Below are 16,839 nucleotides of genomic sequence, written 5' to 3' on the forward strand. Positions count from 1 at the left end.
GGCCCAGGGCTGCAAGAGCGAGGGCAACAGGTCCGCTTGACCCGCGCGCGCGCTTTGCAGGGCACCTTGGGCTGAGAGGTAGGACAGTGACCAAGGAGTCTAGAGGCAAGTCTCTCCTGAGGGAGCTAGCCACGCATTGGCCCCAGACTTCCTTTGGGGGGCACCCAGAGCCCCCTTTTCGGAGGCCGCAGCCCCGGTGCCACCATGCCTCAGGGTCAAGTGCCCGGCCTTCAGAACAGCCCGGAGTCTGGGCTTGGTCTCTCGAAGGCTTTAAAGCTGCGACCGCGGAGCTCCTGCATTGGACGAGGGGGGCACCCACGGCTGCCGAGGGCGCTACTTCACGCAGAGCCCCCGTCCCACAAGCCCCCAGACTGGGCATCGGCCGCTCCTCTCCACCTGCCCCAGCCCAGCTCCTCGCCGGGCATGGCCTGCCCCGGGCTCCCCTTTCCCTGCTCGGCCCCCCCTTTCCCTGCTCTGCCCGCGCCTCCTCCGCTATTGAGATGCAAATCGTTGCCAATTGTCGCCGAGCGCGGCGGCACCCAGAGCCGGATCCTTCCGCGGCCTCGCACCAAACTTTTGGCCTCCGAAAACTTTCGACAGAGAAGTAGTCCCTAGGGCCGGGCGCTGACGGGGTCCCGAAGCGCCATGGCCCCCAACCGCGGAGGCCCCGGCTCGGGAAGCGCGCCCCAGCCAGAGCAGGCGCGGGGCCGGTCCAGGCGCGCGGAGGGGCGCGGCCAGCGAGGGGGCGAGGGGTGCGGAGGGATCGGAGGCATCGGCGGGGGCGGGACCCAGGGGCGGGGCCGGCGGGCCGGGGGCGGAGCGCACGGCGCCCCAGCGCCTCACTAGTGCCTTGGCCGTGGGAGGGAGCGCAGGGGCGCGGGCCTCTGGGTGCTGGGCGCGGGGCGCGGGCGGGAGCGCAGCGGAGGAGCTATCCCGGGCGCGGAGCCGGGCCGGGGAGGCCCCGAGAGCTCAGTGTCGCCCCCCTGCCAGCAAGGAGAGGGCAATAGCAGGCCGCCGCCGCCCGTGGGACGGTCCGGCGCGCGAGTGTACGCCCGAGGCCAGCCGGCCGGGCACAGGAGGCCACCACCGGGTGCAGCGGGCAGCCGGCGGGCAGGCATGCCGCCGCTCCTGGCGCCCCTGCTCTGCCTGGCGCTGCTGCCCGCGCTCGCCGCACGAGGTAGGCGCCCGCGAGCCCGCAACTTTCCGCGCCTTCGGAAACTTTTGGCGGCACCCTACGCGCGCGCCCCGGGTGGCTGGGAGCAGGCGGCCGGGGGAGGGGGGGGGCGGGCGACCCGGGGCGGAGTGGGGGCCGGAGTCGTGGACTCGGGGAGAAAGGCTGACCCTTCCTCGCGTCGCCTGCCCCATGGGGCGGAATCGCGCTGCTCGCGCCTGGAACCGAGTTTGGGGACGGGTTTAAAATCGGGTTTGAAGGCCGGCATGGGCCGTTGGGGGCCCGGGAGACCCAGCCCTGGGCTCGCCCTTCGCCAGTCGCGCGTGGGGCTCGCCGCCAGGGCGGGCGGGCGGGAGAGCTGCCTACTACTTTTCGTTTTGAATCGAGCCAGTTTTGGTTTCCTGTTGCTTTGAGGCCATTTATCTTCTTTCTTCGCCTCTTGCCCGCGGCGGGGGCGGATGTTGGGGCGCGGAGCGTGGGGTCCCGGGCGCCGCGTTCGTCGTTAGGAGCCGCACGGCCGGTGCCGGCGGCTGCGGGGCGTGGTGGGCAGAGGGGAGCGGGGCGGGCCCGGCGGGCCCGGCCTCCTTCTCGGTGGCGAGCGTTCGCTCGGGGCTGGGGCGAGGGCCACGGACCCCGGGGTCCCCGGGCTCCCGGCCGCCCCGCCCGCGGTGTCTCCTCCCCACACCGGTCCCTGCGCTCAGCCCGGCTCACGGTTATTTGGGGGGATGGGTGTGCGTGCTGAAGACTGGCTGCCTCCGGCGGGACTTTCGCTTTGTGGAGTTCAAGTTTGGAAAGCTTGCAGCGTTTGGGAGGGGGCGCTTAGTCCTCTCGGCTCACTTAGGCTCTCGGAGGAATCCGATGGGGTTTGATCTTGCTCTTCCCCTAAAAGTTGGAGGGAGAATGACTCCGGCGCTTCCAGAAAATAGGGTTCCTTGTCACCCTCGATCTACACACACCCTCCCCTCCGGGAGAGGAGCTTAATTTACCTGCCCTGGTAAGATGGAGAGGAAGGGGCTTAATTAATTGACCCCTTCCCGAGAGGGGGGTCCAATTCCTGGCAAATGGAGCATCTTCATCCCCCCTCCTGGGAGGGGTGGAGGGGGCTGCCGCTGAAGATGCCCACCCTGGGGAGCTGGAATTGGGTGTCTGCGGAGGCGGGGCCAGGTCCCTGGGGTGCAGTCCCGGTGCCCCAGGAGGCGCCCTGGCCTGACAATGGGCTGCTCTGATTCCTCTGCCGGCGCTTTGTTGGCGGGCGGGGCAGCGGGCTTTGCAGCTGTCGCATTTTCCCACGAGCGGGGGAGCTGAGTGTGGCCACCCCCCCCCTGCGCGCCGTCCCCTCGAAGAACTTGTTTGAACAGCAAGATGATCCTAGCGGTTGGCTCGGGTCCCCAGGGAGGACAGGGAGGGAGTGAGAAGTTCGGGAGAGCGGCCCGGCTCATCCCGGCTGTCTCCACTGCTGGCCTCCAGGCATTCCAGGCCACCCCGCTCCGCCTGGAGCGGGACCTGTCCACCTGCCCGCCAGCCAGCCCTCCCCCGCATTTCTGGCCCCAGGACTCTGGGCGGAATGATGAAGCCCTCCAGGGTTCAGGCCGGGCTTCCGGGGGCCCCCGCCCCCCCACAGCCCCATGTCCGGAGGTCCCTGGGGTGGGCCCTTGCTGGGGCTGGCCGGCTGACCTCTCCTCTTGCCTCTCCCCAGGCCTGCGGTGTTCCCAGCCCAGCGAGGCCTGCCTGAATGGCGGGAAGTGCGAAGGACTCCCCAACGGCACGGAGGCCTGCGTGTGAGTATTCGCACCCCTGCGGGGACCTGTTGCGTTGGGGGGGGGGGTGAGCAGAGCCCCTGCCTTCTGCAGCAAGGCCGCAGCCACCGAACACTGGCCCATTGTCTTCTGGAGATGGCCCAGAAGGCTGGGCGCGGTCACGTGCTACTTTTATTGGACAAAGTCTGGCAATTACTTAATCACCAGCAATTATGCTGCACGCGGAGCGGGTCTGGCCGCTGGAGGTTTGCGCGCTCCTCTGTGGGCCACTGCAGGCTCCCGGGGTGCCAGGTGGGGGTCCCTGGTCCCTGTTTCTTCCTCACGGTCCTGAGAAACCACAGACCTGCCGGGGAGGCTCGGGAGCCTCTGTCGAGAGGCCCAGCCTCACCACCCTGCCACCTGTGGGCCCCTCTTTTGGGCAGGTGCTGCTTCCTCTGGGCAGGTGAGGCCCAAAAGAAACGGACTGTTTCGAAGCCAAGCCCCCCCTCCTCAGCCCGCTGCCCTCCTCTCCACTCCTCTCCGGCCTCAGGTGAGGTTGGGGGCGTGAGGCTGGGACTCATCCGACTGGCGGTGCTCATTGCCATGGCGGGTGGCAGCACCTGCCAGGAGCTCGCCTTCTGTCCTGGCATCTGCAGCCCTGACCTCCTAACGGCTGGCCCTGCGCCGTCCCAGCCCTGGGTCCTCAGCTGTGACTCGAGGTCTGCCCCGGTTTTCCCCGCCTTGGCCGAGGAATCCGGTTAAAATCTGCTGCCGCCTGCCTGTGAACCTGTCAGCCGGAGGGAGGCTTTTCGGTTGTGGCCGGTGCCCTTCAACTTGAGTTGATCCCTGATGGGAATAATGAGGAGGTGCCTGGTGGCTGGAGGAACGCACCCCCCACCCAGGCTGCAGGAGAAGCGGCTCCCCAGCCGGGCTGGCGCGCCCTCATTCCAACGGCGGAGGGCCCATTCCCTTGACAACCCCCAGCCCGGCCCGCTGCCCGCCCGGCCGGTGGGCAAGCAGCCCCCTCCTGCCCCCCCCTCCACCGAAGCCAATTAAGCAGGTCTGCGAGCAGTTTAATGGACAAAGCGCATTGTGTCTTTGTCAGACGCTAATGAATGCACTCTACTTTTTTTTTTTTTTTTTTTTTTTTTGCTTTTTGGGGGCCTTTTTCTCCTCCTGCAGAAGCCTCACCAACGCTTGATGCCCTAAGTCTTGTTTCCTTTCATTCAGAGACCGACAGCTGGGATTCAGTGGAAGTGCAGTGGCTATTGTTGGGGGAGGCGGATTAATGCTGAGTGATTAATTATGCGTGGCTTCCCAGAATGCACAACTCCCTTCCCTGCCGCCTGGCGGCTCCTGCTCTGGCTTTGGCGCTCAGCTCACTGGGGTGTGAGTGTGTGTACGTGTGTGTGTGTTGGGGGGCAGTCTCTGAACTGCGGACAGCTTTGGGAGGGCGGGGGGGTGCGGTGAGTGTGTACTGGGGACAGTGGGGGCAGTCTCCTCTAGTGCCCCCAGGGAGTAGGGCCAGCCTGTGGTCTCCCAGGGCCAGCACTGGGCAGGGAGGGGGCTGCCTTGCGGCACAGGCTGCTGCTCCCTGGCCTCAGGGTGAGGCCCTTAGAGGAGAGGAGCTGGGCATGAGGCAAGGCCTGCGCCCCCAGGCCAGGCCACACATCAGGGCTGGGGTGCTGGCCCTTCTCCTCCCTCCGGCTGCGCCCCCTCCTCCTTGGCGGGAAGCCTGCCCTCGGTGCAGCCTGGCACCCGGCCGAACTCGGCCCACAGAGACCCTATTGTGCGCGCCCCACGGATCCACTTGGCTGATGAACGGAAGTGCTGTGGGATCAGAGTCGGGACCGGCCGGCCACCGAGAGGCACAGGTCCGGCCTCGGGCCATTTGGGGGCGCTGCGGCTGCTCCAGGGGCCTGTGCCCCGAGGCCCCGGGGGTCTGCTGGTGGGGGAGGCTCGCCCCCCGCCGCTCCCAAAGATAGGAGCCGCTTTCCTTCTGGGGGGGGCATGGCGGGGGGGGGGCGGGGGGGCGGGGCGAGCCCCGCCAAATGGGTGTGTCTTCCAGCTCTGCAGTGTCCAGCCGGGACCCTCAGAATGTTCTTTGACTTTCCGTGCTGATTCGCGGGCTCCCCTGTGGACGGGGCGTGGGAAACGCTGGTGCCGTCAAGCCAGGCGTGTTAGTACCTGGTGAATCATCTGTTTCCACCCCAGAGGGAAGGAACCTTCCCCAGAAGCCGCTAGTCAGGTGGCTGCAGGGCTCGGGGTCGGAAAAAGAGGCTCGTGTTGGGCCGATGCCTTCCCAGGAGGTCACAGAGCCGCGGCCGCGAGAAGGGCTCAGCTCAGGTCCCCGTGGGCCGAAGCTGGTCTCTGGACGGCGGCTGTTCACGGTGGCCCCACGGGCAGGCTGTGATGGGGCGCTGGGCCCTCTGCCCCCTCCAGCCTCCTTGTCCGCCCGTCGGGGTAGAGAAGACACTGCAGCGGGCCCCCCGCTTTCCTTTCGAGCGGGGGAGGGGTGGGAAGGCCCACGGGGACTGCCTCTGGGGGCTGCGCATTTTCGGTTCCAAGGCTTACTGGGGGCTGCCTGGTTCTGGGCTGGGAGCTGAGGCCCAGGGGGACTAAGGTAGGCCCCCCACCTGCAAGCAAGTCAGAGGCTCACTGGGGTCTTCCAGGTGCTGGCAGAAGGGGGTGAACCCCGGCGCCGGGAGGGAGGGCCGGCCGGCTGGCAGGTGGTGTCCTCAGCCTTGGACCACCGGCGCGTGAGGCCTGGCTCTGCCGCCTGGTAGCTCTGTGACCCAGATCCTCAGGTCGCCAGAATCAGATCCCCTGCCCCGGGTGTAATTTGGGGCCGAGCCACATGGGTGCGTGAGGCTTGTGTAAGTGCGGCAGTCATAGGCACACGCCGAGCGGCCGTCTCCTCCCTGCCTTCTCCTTTTGAGCTGACAGTGCTGGTTTCAGGATCCTCATTCTCGAACGTTGAGTTGGCTGATGAGTTAATTCAGAGAACCCAGAGGGGGCGGCCTGGTGGGCCTGAGCAGGGTGCTGCCCGGGAGGGGCCGGCCAACTGGGAGAATTTTTTCGCCCGCGGTGGCCCTTCGGCAGCCTTCCTGCCTCCTTCCGACGCCCGAGTGCCTGGTGCGTGCTGGGCCCTGCGCGGTGGACTCAGGTCCCAGCCCCTGCCCTCCCGGAGGGAGCCGACTCCCCAGTGTGGAGGCAGGAGAGGCGGCAGGGACGCGCGGCGGTGAGCGCGGGGCGGGAGCAGCCTGGCCCGACGCGGCTCTGGGCAGATCCGAGCACGGATCGGGCGCGGGAAAGGAAGCGGAAGCACAGAGAGGTCGGCTCTCGGCCCCGGGAACACACAGCGCAGAGCTGGGCCCGGCCCTGCCTCTTTCTCCAAAGCGTGTGTCCTAACCACTGCCGCATCCTGCCCGCGCCGCCCTGCCCTCCCTGGCCCTCCTCTGAGGAAGCAGGGCAGGGACGCCAACTTCCCTTTAAAAGAGGAGGTTCAGAGGGTCGGGTGGGAAGTGACTCGGCGGCCTGGCTGCCGGGGGATGGCACGTTACGCCTGTCACCTGGTCCGTCCGTTTCCACTGAGTCACCTGCGGGTCCGGGCGAGGCCGGGGAGGAACAGGTTAACACGCTGATCCACAGCCCTGGGCTGAGAGCGAGAAGGGTCTGCGCAGGACTTCCTCTGTTTACGCAGCGCCCGGCCTCAAGGACGCAGGGTTAGAAAAACACGTTGAACGCCCGGCGTCAGCTAGAAAGTCTCACCTACCGGCTGACGGCGAAGCGGAGGGAACCTGTGTTTTCTAAAGGAAGGTGCCTCCTCGGGCCTGGCCCTGCCTCTGAACGGCAGCCAAAGTCCTTTCCATTGAAAAAGAAATAATCTTTTAAAAATAAAGTGTTTTTCAAAGAACAAAGGAGGCTCCCTTGTGGCGCAGCAGGTGAAGGATCCGGCTTGGCTGCAGCCGTGGCGTGGGTTCGATCCGTGGCGTGGGTTCGATCCCCGGCCTGGGAACTTCCACATGCGGTGGGTGCGGCCAAAAGGGGGGCGGGGAGAGAGGAGAAAACCGTGCCCTCCGTCGAGAGGACAGCAGGGCGGCAGGCGCTCAGGCCGGGGGCTGGGAGCCCTAGAAGCAGGGCTGGTGGTCCAGAGGGGCATCCGGCGTTGGTCCCCAGGTGCCCGGCAGCAGCCCGAAGGTCCCACAGGAGCCGGGGCTGGCCCTGTTCCCCTCGACCGGGAGGGACTTTGGTGGGTGGTCGTGGCTGGCACTGGCAGATGGGGCCCGCTGGGCAGTGCCGGGCTGGGCCGAGGGTTTGCGCCCTCCTGGGGTAGGGAGGGCACCTTTCCTGTTTCATGTCTCGTCTATAAATAGTGAAAGGATGTGGCTTCGCAGAGTTGATTGAGCGTCTAGATTGCTTTTCCTCAACAATGCAATGATCACAGCTCCTCGCACAGACAGCTGCTTTTATCCAGCAGCAAGAAACCCCTGGCAGCCGTCCTGTTCAGCTGGCTCATACCCCTCCGGGGGGTGCCCGGCACTGCCCTTTCTTAATGCCCAGTTTACAGGTGGGAAAAACTGAGGCTGAGAGATGAAGACACTGAGAAAGGGTGTGGGCACCCGAGGCCTGTTGGCGCCCGCTTTTGCTTTCATGTACGGGCACATCCAGAACTTTCTAGAGTCTTCTCAGAGGCTTTAACGAGCGGCTGGCTTCGGGGCACCATGACTGTGGGTCAGGATGTGTTTGATGGCCTGGAAGTTCCCGGTGGGGCTGTCTCTGGGGGGCCCCACCCATGCCCCGCCGTGGACAGCCTGGAAGATAGAGCGCCTCTCAGACACGCCTCTCTTCTCTGGGCCTCAGTTTCGTCCTCTGGACGTGAGTGTGTGGGGGTAGGGGCCCCTGAGCTCCCCTCCAGCCACCTCCGGGCAGGACCCTGGGGTGGGTGCCCAGGAGCCAGGCCTGGCCGTGCAGCAGGGCCGCTTCTGCCAGTCTGGGGCCAGCTCTGGGCTCTGGTGTCCTGATCACCTGACCTGCTGTGCTGGGGACCCACCTGCTGGAGAGGGGGCCGTGATGGACAGGGCAGGTGGGCAGGGGAAAGCCCTCTGCCAGGGAGGCGTCTGTGGCTCCCCCACCCCCGCCCGGCATTTCCTCTCTCAGGCCTCGCTCCCCCTTGCTCTGCTCTCTGAGAACACAGGACCTGTGACTAGACGGGGGGAGGTATTAGTGTTCGGGTGGGGAATGACCCCGTTTTTATCAGTGTTAGGACGTTAGCCGCTGAGGGTGTTCGTTTCAGTGGCATTTAGTACTCTCGCAAGGTCGATGGTTCCGGAACTTTTTTGTCACCCAAACAGAAGCCCCACGCCCTTTAGACAGGCACCCGTTCCCCTCCCCCAGGCCCTGGCAGGTACTGATGTGCTGTCTGTCTCTGGCTTTACCTGTTCTGGCCACTTCCTGTGAGCAGAATCACAGTGGGGCCTCTTGTGCCTCTTATCCGGCGTCTCACTCCGTGTGTGTCTGTGCGTCACGCCTCTGACGCTGGACTGGACGCTGGACTGTCCGGGATTGGCTGGCGGTGGACCACCAGCAATGAAGTCCCTGTGCCAGCTTGGACGGAAGTCCAGAGGAGGTGGGTGCTGGGGGTGGCGGATGCCCGGAAGGCTTCCTGGAGGAGCCGGTGCCCGTGTCTGCCCCTGGCAGCCGAGGAGCCCCATTGAGGTCCGCTGCCTGGCACCGCGGATTGGGGGGCGTGGGCTCTTATGGAGCGCTTACCAGGTGCTGGGGCCAGGCGGTCACGTGGGAGAGCAGGCGCGTGTTCAGGACCAGACGTCGGGGCAGACGCCTTAACCGCCCGCTGATGGAGGCCCGGGTGCCCCAGGGCTGCTGCGGCCTTGGGGTGCGTCCACCGTGGAGGGGAGCCGCAGGGGCATCACTGGGAAGTAAGGCTTTGGGGGTGAGAGCGAGCAGGCTGAGACCCCGTGCCCCTGCCCGCCCGTGCCATCTGTCTACTTCCCGGCTTTTTCCTGCGGTGAGGGCACAGCTTGTCCTGGGCCCTCAGGGTCAGCTCAGAGTCACCAGCCATACCCCTGGGAGGTGCTCTGGCGTGTGTGAGCACAGAGCAGGCTGGGGGCTGGCGCCTCGCTTTTGGCCACAGACAGGTCCCTCTACATTGCCCTCAGGGACACCAGACCGTGTTAGCACGTGGACACCTGCTCGGCCCGGTGGAGGGTCCCCGGTCCCCACATCCCAGGATCACCGGTTGGCACAGCCCTGGGTGCAGCCCTGGGTGCAGCTCTGGGACGCAGAGGCCCCTGGGCACAGACCCACTCCCCCGTGTTTGCCATGGGGCGGCCCCTTCTTGCTGGGGTCTCCTCCACCCACGCCCTGCCCCTGCCCTCCGTCAGGAGCTTCTGGGAAGGGAGTCTGACCTGTCGTTCACACTGGGAGTGAATTAGCTGGGTCAGTGCGTCGCCTCCTCCCCACTCCTTTCCTGGCATGAAGCCGTCGAGGGCGTGTGGATGCCCCTGGAGGCCCGGCCTCTCCGGCGAGGCATCCCCCCGACCCTGCAGCCCAGGGCTCCCAAAGGCCCTCCCGCCCCATGCGCAGCACTGTGGGTCTTGAGCCCTCCTGGGCTGGGGACCGGGGGTCTGACCTGGAGCCCCTCCACCTGAGTTTCCTGGAAGGAGTGCCTGGGGTCCCAGTTTCACGAAGGCCTCAGTGAGGCGGCAGGTGCCTGGTAGGGGGGCCTCTCCTCCAGCGCCCACACTGTGGCTCCTCATCCTGAGTCACGCAGACAGGCTGCCCGGCCACGGGTGGCCTGGAGCTCCCCTCCCAGAGCTCACCCCCGCGCCCATGGGGCTGCGGGACAGGTGGGTGCCGGGTGGGCGCTGCTGTCACCCGTGGGAGGCCAGGCCGAAGCCGAGATCAGCCGTTGAGCTTTTCAGCAGCGACACGCCGTGTTTGGACCCTCTGCGCCGGGTGTGGCCTCGCTCTGAGCGTGAGCCTCTGTCCCCACCTGTCCCAGCTCACCCCTTCCGTCACCGGGCTGGGTGTCAGGCTTGTGTCTCTGAAGTGCTTGAATTGGTTGTTCTTTTAAGCTGGGTAAACGGTCCCCTTGTCCCTCTGTTGACACTGCTGATTTGCTGAACAAACTCTCGCCCCACAGGTAGCGCAAAAGCCAGCCTCTCCCAGCCGGGCCGAGGCCCAGGGCGGGCAGGTCCCGTGTGTCCCCTTGATCTCTGAGTGCAGCGGGCCCGGGAGAGGGCTGGGGTTCGAGAGGTGGCCATGAGGGGTTGGAAACGCCGGGGACCGATACGGGGCCGGGGCTGGAAGAACCCTGGTTCGGGTGCCGAGGGGATGCTCGGGCACTCAGCCGTCTGCTTCCCCAGGGGCTGCTTGGAGACAGGGGCGGCTGCTTGGCTCCGGGGCTCTTGCCTCCTTTACCCGCCCTCGTGGGCCAGCGCATCCCAGCCAAGCCACAGGCACCTGCCGTGGACGAGACCCGCTGAGACCCTTGGCCGGACAGGCGCCAGGGCGCCTGGGCCCCGGAAGCTGCCAGGAGGGCGCGGCCCCAGCCCGGCCCCCTCCCCCTGGTTGTCTTGGGCCCATGGCAGGGGTGCGTGTGGGAGTGGGTGGGCGGCAGGCTCTGGAAAGATCTGTCGGTGCCTGAGCGGCAGGGACCGGGCGCGGGGACCTACCTCCTACCATTTCCTCTCGGTTTCAGTTGTTCATAAGCGGAAACTACACAGTTACTGGAAATGAGAGTTTTGGGGGAGAAGCCGGAGTTCTGAGTGTGTGTGTTTTTCCCTGACAGCTTTTCAGTAAAAGATGCTGAGCTGCTGGCCTGAGGTGGGGACCGGTGGGGACCGGCGGGGACCGGGCCACGCTTCCGCCCCCTGGGGCCTCGTCTCCCCTGTGTCCACAGGGGGCTGAGGGGTGATGCCCTCTGGGCCTTCCGGTCCCCTGAGGGTCTCTTTACCCCTCTCACCAGGCTGGTCCTGGCTCCCAGGGAGGCCCCACAGGGCGGGACTCCCCTTGCTTCCCCCTCAGGGGTCAGACGAGGGCGGCCTCAGGCCTGTCTGGTTGAGAACCAGACGGGGGTGGCCAGGCAGGGCTGTGTGTCCCGGTGTCCACTGTGGCAGGGGCTCGGCCTGTGGCACATTGTCCCTGGTGGTCCAGGGTCCAGGGCTGACGTAGTACAGGCATTCGGCAGCTCGGGGAAGCTGGAGCCAGATGGGCTCGGAGCTGGAAGGGGAGGCAGGCGGGCAGGTCCAGGTTTCGAAGGCCTGGCTTCCAGGCCGCAGGGAGGCACCGTCCAGGCCGGTTTCCCAGTGCTGGCTTGCACCTTGCACGCTGGGGTTGCCGCATTCCAGCGTCCCCCCAGGCCGGGCTGGGGGTGCTGCGTGGGCTGTGTGACCTTGCTCTGTTCACGCACCTCTCTGAGCTCCCCTTGCTTGTGGGAAGATGGGACCCTGGCTCCGTGAGGGGGAGGGGAGGCCTTCCGCCACAGTCCTGAGCCGCAGAGGTCACCTCACTGCCTGTCTGTGGTCCCTTTTAATTCGGCGTCGTATTTCGAGACAGCTGTAGGTTCACACAAGTCTGTGGGAAGTGAGGTGGTGGGTCCCGGGTGGGGTGGTCTCTGTTTCCTGGGGGGATGTGTCCGTTTTCCTGGACTCCACACTGGGGCCTGACCCCGTGTTCCAGATCCCCGTCCAGAAAGTTCCCTGGCACCAGCCAGCCCAGGATTTGGACGAGCAGCTCGTGCAGACAATCCGGGACTCTTCCCGAGGGGAAGAGCCCGCAGAGCGCCCGCGCTCCCACCAGCTGGCCAGGCTGCCGGGCCATCCCTAGGGTGTGACAGTGCAGGCCTGTCGCTGGTCACCGGGCCTGGGTGCAGCTGGGGCTGGCTTCTGTCTTCAGGTGTTGGCTGTGTTCCTTGGAGCCGGGGCGACGGTGCTGGGCCCGGGGTGAGAGCAGGTGAGAGCAGGGCTGTGAGTGGACCGCCAAGGGAGCAAGCCTTGGGGGCCTGGGGGGCCTGAGGCAGGGCGGGGGTGGGCAGGTGGCCCACCTGAGCTGGGGGAGGAGTCCTCAGAAAGGCCCTGGTTGCAGGGCGGGGTGGGTCACCCTGCAAGGATCACCCCGGAAGCTTGTGCACCGTGTGGCACGTGGTCAGAGGCCACCGTCAGTCGAGGGGGCGTCCTGGGAGCACGGGAGGGTGCAGCGGGGCTGCTCCCCTTCGGCCTGTGCGGCGGCTGGCCAGCCACACGGAGCCGCGTTTCCTCCGTCCCCGGGCCAGACAGGAAGGAAGGCCCCGCAGGCACTGTGGGTGAGGGTGGTGGCAGGTGTCTGGCCCGGCTGTGACCCTCTGCTGCACGGAAGGGGTGCAGGGAGCGAGGGCCCAGAGCCATCCCCCCGCCGGCTGGCAGCCCCCCAGTTCCCAGGCCTCTAGTCCAGACCCCCCCGACCCCGCATCCACCAGTCCTCCGCTGCCAGTCTGGGGTGTTTCGTCCCGCTGGGTCTTGTAGGGATGTAAGAACGCGCTGTCTGTTCCGGCCTCCCGGTCTGGGGAGATCGGGGGGTCGGGCAAGAAGTCCCGGCCCCCGGTGGCCTCTGGCCACTCTTGGTGGCAGGAGAGGTTAGGAACCGCATTCAGATCTGGTGGTGCCATGGCATGGGCTGCTCGACTGTAAAACGGGCCTGGCGTGAACCCGCAGGGCCGCCCGGGTGTGGGAGGTACTGCCGGCAGAGTCCAGGTACAGGTCCGGGAGCGGGGAGGGGGCGTCCTCAGCTGCTTCACTGCGGGACCCACGTCATGCTTTGGTGTCCCCCCACCGCGTCTTCACCCAGACCCGGATGCAGAGCCAGGCTGCCCCCGAGGGCCTGCCGGTCAGCGGGAGAGGACAGGAGCGCCGGTGGGCAGCCCCCCTCCCCCGACGCCCCCAGACGGCCTCTGCGCCTGCGAGCAGAGGCGGGAAGTGGGCAGAATCGTTTCTGGCTTCAGCGTGGAGCTCGCTCTGCAGTTGCTGACTTAATTAATTGAGTTTGGATTAAGCCCTCCCCATGGCCCTGGGCCGCGGGCATCAATCCCCTCTCAGCGCATCCTGGCGTCTGGGGGGGTGGGTCCGGGCCCTGGCGGCTGTGGGGGTCCCCGGCCTTGCTGGGGGCGGGTCCGGGCTCCGCCACGTGGGTCCCTGGGAGCAGGAGCGTTGGGGTGAGCCCAGGGAAGGGCGCCCCTCTAGCTGCCCTCCAGCCTGAGGACACGCGCAGTTACAGTCCTGAGGGGGCGGTTGGGAAGCCCCTCCAGGGAGCAGGGCCGTGGGGGCAGCAGGCTTTTGTCTCACGCCCACCGGCCCCTGGGCCCGGGGACGGCCAGTTCCCAGAGCGCCTGCGCTCCCGGCTGTGCCTTTTGCCGCGCTGGGCGGGCGGGGCTGGCCAGGCAGCGGCCTCCCCGTCGTGGGCCTGGGCTGCCGCTGCCGCCTGGCCGCCCCCGGGAAGCCGCTGGACCTCTGCTCTGGCCTTTCCGTCTTTCGCCCACTTCCCACGCCGAGGGCGGGGCCGCCGGAGCGCCCGTGGGGGCAGCGAGCCCAGGGCCATTGTCCTCCCTGCGGTGGGAAAGGTGGCTTCCGTCCCACACAAAGGGCTTCCCCGTCTCCGCACTTCCTCTTCCCAGGGTGTTCTGGACCATCCGAAGGTGCAGCGCGGGGAGCTTCGCAACAAAGAGCCCCGGGTGCCAGGAGCGGCTGCTGTGCGCCCCACCCCACCGGGCACTGGGTTCCGGCCGCTGCCACTCAGGGCCAAGGGTCAGCTGTGGTCCAGGGTTGGGGTCCGTCTGCATCAGACCTGGCTGGTCCCTCTTCTGGGCTCCCAGGCCCTCTGCAGCCCCGACGGCCCCCTGCCTCCTTCCTGAGGCCTTGGGGGCCAGACTGACGGCTCTGAGCTGCGGCACTGAGCTGCCCCAGCCCGGTTCCCCTGCAGTCACATCCCGGGGCAGTGGGGTCGCAGCTGCTGGGGCGCAGCAGTCCCACACTGTAGCCTCCAAGCCCGGGTGCTGTGCTCTGGGCTGCCCCAGGCACACCCCACCTGACCCCTGCCCGCCCGTGCCCCGAAGCAGGAAAGGGAGGGGTAGGGGAGTGCGGCCGGCTGCCCTCCAGGTGCCCCTGGCACAGCAGACGGGCTGGGTTCTAGCCCGTCCCTGACGGGCGTCCTGTAAGTTTGAAGGCGACCTGAGGACTTGGCATGTGCCGTGGCTCCTTCCTGGTGGCTTCGGGAGGTGGGGCAAGGGCAGCGAGGAGTCACCTGGTGTCCCCGGGGCTTTGCTCGCCAGAGCCAGGCTGTCCTGTCTGTTCCCAGTGGGAAAGGACCCCAGGACCCCCGGGGATGACAGATGTCACCGAGCTCCCCACCCAGCCTGTTGAGAGCATGTCACCCCTTAGCAGCTGGTGCCTCCTGGAAGGTGTCTGCCCTCACCGCGGTCTGGAGGCCTCAGCCTGCCCTCTGCCCACCCCCTCAAGCCTTGGCTAGGAACACAGTGGGGCTCCAGAGTGTGGGGGAAGTGGGGGGGGGCATTGGGGGCCCCATGGTCCCGCTCTCTCCTGCTCAGTCCCCCTTCAGCAATGGGTCAAGAGCCTTCTCCACTCAGTCTGCTGGTGGCCCCAGGGTCTCAGAACCTCCCGGCCAAGCGGCCCAGGGGTGGGCGGGCCTGCCTGCCTGCCAGTGGGTTAGTGGCTCTTTGCTTAGCACCGCAGGCCCACCTCTAGGGAGGGCCATAGCCAGCTGTCCTTGCCCCCGGCCCCCCAACACCAGGGGCCCCCATGACTCTGGCAGTGGAGGGTCCAGAGCAGGGGACCAAGGACTCTGCTTCTTGGGCAGAAAGTTCATGAGAAGGGGCAGTGCTGGTTGGGGAGTGGGCCTCTGGGCAGGCACCCCGATGTAGACAGGGCCGGGGCCGGGCTGAGGGGCCAGCCGGGGGACCCCTGGAGCAGGCAGCTTGGTGGGCCCTTGCCTGAGGTGGGCTTTGCTGAGGATAACCCCCCTTTACTGCTCATGAGCGGCCACTCTGTCCTCTGCTGCCAGAGGGGACTTTGGATCTCAGAGGTGGTGGGAACAGGCGCTGGGGGCCGGAGTGTCCTGCAGAGGGCAGTTAAGGACAGGACGGCCCGTTCCAGCCGGTGGCTCCTTCCACCTGGGCGCTCAGGCTGGTGGGGCATCCAGGGGCCAGGGACCTGCAGAGCTGTCACTTTCCATCTTGGGTGGCGCAGCCCCTGCCACCTTTGGAGGGCAGGCCCGGGCCCTGCAGACGTGGCCTCCAGCCAGGGTCTCTAGCTCTTCTGCTGCATGTCCTGGTCCCCAGGCAGCGTGAGATGGGCCACCTCTGCGCCTGGCAAGCCCTGTGTCCCCATGGCTTCTCTAAACCCATGCCGCTCCCCTGGTGCAGGGAACACATTCCCAGGGATGCGGTGGTAAACGCGGCAGTGCCCAGCCCAGCAGCCATGGCCGGAGGGAGAGCCCCTCCCTACGCACCTGGCCGAGCGCAGCGAGGCCCCCTCTCGAGACCCCCCCTCGACCATGAACTCCTCGAGGGCTGAACCCAGGAATCTCTCCTCCCTGCATAGTCTCTCCTCACTGGGGCTGAGGGGAGGCGGGAGCTGTCATCTGTCCCCTGGGGGTGGCAGATGGCTCGCTTCGCTTAGAAAGGAAAACAGCACAATTTAGAATTAGTCCCGGGTGAAAGGGGAAGAGGTCGAGGCCACATCTGCCTCCGGATGCTTTCTGGAGCTGCATTTCTATGGAGCGGCGCTGGGGCAGGGCTGGGGGGAGGGCAGGCCCCAGCGCAGAGGAAATATCAAGGCAGGAACAGCGGGGGAGGCTGGGGACCGCAGGCAGCGGCCATTTGGCCCCGCTGCCCTCCCCCCGCTGCCCCCGCCCCCCTCCACTCACCTGCCACTGGGATGTGGGGGCAGGTGCTGCGGTGACCTCCTGGGGGAAACAAGGAGGGGAGAGCCTTGGGGGCCCGGCAGCCTTGGGACAGTGCTTGTCCAGTTGTGGGGGCTCCCATCGTGGGCCCTCGGCACTGCCCCCCCCGCCCCCAGAGGGAGGTGCTCTTCCGTCACCGGGGCCCCTTTGGGAGGTCCCAGAATTGCCTGGCAGGTGTTGGGTGCAACTTCCCTCACGGACCCGCCAGGACAGGTGTTGAGGACAGAACGGCAGGAGGGCTTGGTCGCTGTCTGGTGGCCCTGGCCACGTCTGAGCAGCCACTTCTCGGGGAAGTCCAGATGCTGTGGGCAGAGAAGGTAACAGGTGTTGCCCCAGGAAGCGGCTACAGCCCGGTGGCAGAGAGATGCAGACAGGAGAGAGGGGAGAGAGAGGCAGGGCTGGGGGCTGCCCAGAGAGGGAACAGAGCTCAGGTCTGGGGCGGGGGGCAGGGGGGTGGACTGGGGGCGGGGGCTCCAGGACTGGCTTTAAGCTGCTCCACCCACCCCGGGCCCAGACCCCGCCTACCTGGCTGAGAGCTTCCCCTCTCCAGCTCGGGCACCTGGCCAAGCCCTGGTTGCACCCCGCGCCCAGCGCTCCCCCACGGAGCACCTGCCTCGGCTGCCCCCGCTCCAGAGGCTGCCCCTCCCTCGCGGCCCGCCTGTCCCAGAGCTGGGGTGCGGGCAGTGGATGGCAGCCAGGCCTGGCCCTGGAGCCGGCCCGGCTGGGCAGCGTGCCTTCGCGGCAGTGTCCGCCAGGCCTGGGCGGGAGTGGGGAGGACAATGGACCCTCTCAGCCGCCGCGTTCCCCCACGGAGGAGCCTCCCTGGCTCCCGCCCCGCCCGCTGGGGTTGGCGGCCGCCGCACCCGGCCGGGAGCAGCTGCCGCCCGCGTCCCCGGCCACAGGCGCACCTGCTCCCCGGCCGCCCTTTGTCCATGCTGCCGACGCCCGATTTACTGGGCG

The 16,839-nt window shown here is 67.2% G+C and overlaps 1 protein-coding gene across 1 annotated transcript in view; it reads left to right on the forward strand.

Moving 5' to 3' along the window:
• Positions 1-846: 846 nt before the first annotated feature.
• Positions 847-16,839, forward strand: part of NOTCH1 (notch 1) — a 43,558-nt gene continuing 27,565 nt past the window's right edge. Inside the window, exons 1-2 of the mRNA XM_021081037.1 lie at positions 847-1,177; positions 2,868-2,949. Of these exons, the coding sequence (XP_020936696.1) occupies positions 1,117-1,177; positions 2,868-2,949 (143 nt within the window). The 5' untranslated portion in view covers positions 847-1,116. The remainder of the gene's footprint in view (positions 1,178-2,867; positions 2,950-16,839) is intronic.

Source organism: Sus scrofa, unplaced genomic scaffold, assembly GCF_000003025.6.
Source record: "Sus scrofa isolate TJ Tabasco breed Duroc unplaced genomic scaffold, Sscrofa11.1 Contig1206, whole genome shotgun sequence".
In the NCBI taxonomy this organism is placed as follows: Eukaryota; Metazoa; Chordata; class Mammalia; order Artiodactyla; family Suidae; genus Sus; species Sus scrofa.